General features: G+C 37.3%; 1 protein-coding gene across 1 annotated transcript in view; it reads left to right on the top strand.

Annotated features, from left to right (window-relative positions):
- The first annotated feature begins 3,305 nt into the window (after positions 1-3,305).
- The window catches only part of LOC128248843 (uncharacterized), a 53,308-nt gene continuing 52,394 nt past the window's right edge, over positions 3,306-4,219 (top strand). Inside the window, exon 1 of the mRNA XM_052970994.1 lies at positions 3,306-3,408. Coding sequence (XP_052826954.1) covers positions 3,366-3,408 — 43 coding nt within the window. The 5' untranslated portion in view covers positions 3,306-3,365. The remainder of the gene's footprint in view (positions 3,409-4,219) is intronic.

The raw sequence follows: 4,219 nt of genomic DNA, 5'->3' as shown, positions 1-4,219 counted from the left end.
GTCGCCCAGATAGCGGAAGCTATCGACTACCTCTAGTTTTTCACCCTGGAATGAGATAGAAGTTGTTTCCTGTTTGTTTGCAGTCTTTATTGCACCTGAACATCTGCCACAAACAAAAACTAACTTGCTAGTTAACCTGCCTTTGATGTTGCTGCACCTCTTATGTGTCCATAGCTTGCACCGGGTACATCTTATAGAGTTACTACCTACTCCTTTTCTACATACTGAGCAGGGCCATCTACCTGAAGGGGTTTGTGTTTTATCTACCTTCCTACTTATTAGGATTTTGGTTTTAGCTAGGTTGACTCTAAGGCCCTTCAATTCTAGACCTTGCTTCCACACCTGAAACTTCTCCTCTAGTTCTGATAGTGACTCCGCAATTAGGGCAAATAATAATAATAGACAGGCTGCACTCAGTCTCAAAGGAGGCATATAAATACAGATGAGAACTTAACTTCCCTGATTATGATGATGATGATGATGATGATGATGATGACATGGAGGACATACCACTCACTAAGGCAACAAAAAAGTGTAAAACAAAAACCAAACAAAAAAACTTGAAGGAAATGTCAAGACTGTGGTGAGAACAACCATTGCATGGGAAATACCACAAATGAGGTGGGGAAGCTGATGTAGATGAGAAGAACTCGTCACTGGTTGCTGTAGAGCGTTGGTTTGAAAGCTGAGACATAAGGATTTATCCTAATGGCACAAGATCAGAGTCTCCTCACACAGAACTATCAAGCTAATGTCACACAATGAGGTAGACACAAAGTGTAGACTCTTTAATGACAAACTGGAGAGTATTGATCACATGGTTGCTGGCTGCTCAGTCCTTGCCCCTACAGAATATAAAACCAAGAATGATCAAGTTGGCCAATATTTGCACTGGAGTGTTATGCTGTCACTATGATAACCCACACCCTAAGAACTGGTATGAACACTATCCAGAGCCAGTCATTTGTGGGAGAGAATGTTACCATCCTATGGGATTAAGGGATACATACAGACAGGCAAATAAATGTTAACAGACCAGACATTGTCATCAAAGACCAAAAACAAAAACATGCCTGTTAATTGACATGACAGCAGTGCCTACTGATAGAAACATTTCGGCAAAAGAATTTGAAAAATTGTCGAAATATAAGGACCTTGAGAGTGAGATATCTGGGACATGGCAATTAAAAACCAAAACCATCCCTGTTGTTGTAGGTGCCCTGGGAATGATCAAAAAAGGTACCAGCAAATTTTTTGACCAAATGTTTGTTGTTAACACAATGTTTCGGCTGATGTACCCTCCAGCCTTCATCAGGTGTCTTGGGGAAATTTCGAACCTGGGTTCTCATTCCTAAGGTATTTTTCGATGTTATTGTTGTACTTCCTCTTATTATTATTACTAATATTATTATTACTATTATTCAGGTCACTGCCTGGAATTGATATTTGATTTCCACATCAGAAATCTGCTGCTGGAAATGCTCACCATGTTCATTGCTTACAACCCCAAGGATAATAGACAAACGACAATGATTATGTAAAAACTTCGTTTTAATAAACATCCTACATCCCATTTTTCCTTAAGATTTCAGCTTGTTATCAACCAGTTATCAGTTGATTTCAGAACTGAGGTATCCCATTTTTAACAATTTCAGCAAAAGATATCCATGCTCCATATCATTTACTTAAGAGAAAATGGTTAATCACAACTGACACTATAGATCTGTGATCCTGTGAAAATTCCAGCTTCTAACATTACATTTGGCAGCATTCCATTGAATTTGTACTTTAAACATTGAAAATATTTGTTGGTTTAAAGGATTTCAGTGTATTTCAGAGTTGATTCAAGGAGAAAGGTGTTAGGGTTTGGGTTAGGTTTAGGGGCCTGTAGTATCAGAAATATAGTCATTGGGTTGTGAGATTAAGGCGCTGGAATATTCACCTTTTTATATCGACACTGGTGGTTAGGACGTTGCACTCATTATCATGAAAATGTGGGTTCAATTCCCAGACTGGGCAGTGCATTGTGTTCCTCAGCAAAATGCTTTATTTCATGTTGCTCAGTCCATTCAGCTGTAAAAGGGCTCAAGCAATAGCAAGGAAGTTAACCCTGCAATGGACTGACATCCCACCCAGGGGAGAGTGTTGTAGCTTCAGTCACTTATATGCCATGGAAAGCAGGTTAAACTATGGCCTTTGAGTCATATTAACAAGTGCAGGAGTGGCTGTGTGGTAAGTAACTTACTTACCAACCACATGATTCCGGGTTCAGTCCCACTGCATGGCACCTTGGGCAAGTGTCTTCTACTATGGCCTCAGGCCGACGAAAGCCTTACGAAGGGATTTGGTAGACGGAAACTGAAAGAAGCCCATCATATATATATATGTATGTATGTATATGTTTGTGTGTCTGTGTTTGTCCCCTCACCATTGCTTGACAACCGATGCTGGTGTGTTTACATCCCCGTCACTTAGTGGTTCAGCAAGACAGACCGATAGAATAAGTACTAGGCTTACAAATAAGTCCTGGGGTCGATTTGCTTGACTAAAGGCGGTGCTCCAGCATGGCAGCAGTCAAATGACTGAAACAAATAAAAAAATATGAATAAGAGCTAATTAGTTGATTAATTAAAATATTTAATGACTAGTTAAGAATTAAAAAAATCTAGAAAGAAACATGTCTGAAATGATTGAAAGTGTAAAGTTAACTTTTATGTTAAAGCCATTTCTTTTCTTCACCATTTGACCTTTCAAATTTGTCACATAGTTGATAGTGACCTCTCACCTCTACAGATTAAAATCATTTTTTGTGGGGAGGGAAGTATTTCACCTTCTGTTTAAAAGTTAACAATCAGTTTGTGTGATTTATATTTATATTAGTATTTTTTTTGTTATTTTTATATAGTCTGCTTTTGTTTAAATTTAATTCTGTGCTCAAGGAAGTAACCAGTTGTAATTTGTTTACAATAACTGCCAAAAAATGGAAAAACAAGAGAGAAATCATAAACATTTTCAGAGGAAGGACAAAAATCTTGCTGTGGAAGCATTCCATTCTTACATGAATGAAAACATTTCTTGTTTTCTGATTGGAAATTTTTCTTTCACCTCAATTGACAAATTCCTGTAAATAATTTGACACCTGTCATTTGTTTAACAAACTAAATCCTCGCAGACAAATGATAATATTTTGTGACAATTCAAATTCTTTGGGAATTTGCAAACTCTGCTGCAAGCTTTTTTTTTTGCTGCATGCTGCCTGCTGCATAGTCGGTCATGTGACCAAAATGTACAGCATTAACCAAGACCTATAAAAGCCTGCAGCAACAAGGCTGTGGTACGTCCACCGGTCATCCCTGGTCGTCACAATGTATTCCTATTTAACATTTTTGTTAGCAATTGGCTTTGCAGGTAAGCGTGTCGAATTTTCTATGAAATCTTCACTTTTCTAACAGCGTACATAGATATAAGGTTCCACTCACCCATCAGTAGAACCTGTTTCTCTTCTCTATTTCAAATTAGGAATTATAATATCTAAAATAATTGATTAGTAAGTTTGAGAACAAATATTTTAGACTAAATAAAAAACAAATGTATTATAATTTGAATTAAAATATAAATATTTGCCAAATTTAGTGAATTTAACAGACACAGACGTTTATTCAGGAGCAGGGTGTATATATAAGTGACTTCAATGTTACATATCTATATTCACACATATATGGGTGTGTGTGTGTGTGTGTGTGTGTGTGTGTGTGTGTGTGTGTGTGTATATATATATATATATATATATATATATGCATGTAAAAGTATATGTGTGCATACACACATACATGCACGTGTGCAATTGTACTTGAAGCATTCATAGGAAACGAGGGGAGGGAATCAGAATTAAAGCAAGGTACTTCATACAAGGTACTTCATACAAGGTACTTCATACAACGTGCAGAGGGTTATCATTGATTTAATGATAAGTAATTCTTACAGAACTAACACAGTTTGCATAGCTGAGGAGTTGATTAGAGTGTCTCTGTTTGTCTGTCTGCCTGTGTGTATCTCTCTCTCTCTCTCTCTCTCTGATAAAATTCCCCTGGAATGTAACTGTACTAGTTTTATAAGGGTCACATAGTATTATATATGAGTATGTCCATGTTTGTCTGTGTGAGTGTGTTTTTGTGTGTGTGTTGTGTGTGTGTGTGTGTGTGTGTGTGTGTGTGTGTGT

Source organism: Octopus bimaculoides, chromosome 10 (genome assembly GCF_001194135.2).
Source record: "Octopus bimaculoides isolate UCB-OBI-ISO-001 chromosome 10, ASM119413v2, whole genome shotgun sequence".
In the NCBI taxonomy this organism is placed as follows: domain Eukaryota; kingdom Metazoa; phylum Mollusca; class Cephalopoda; order Octopoda; family Octopodidae; genus Octopus; species Octopus bimaculoides.
Note: the sequence above shows the minus strand (reverse complement) of the source record. Positions and strands in the feature narration are given on the sequence as shown.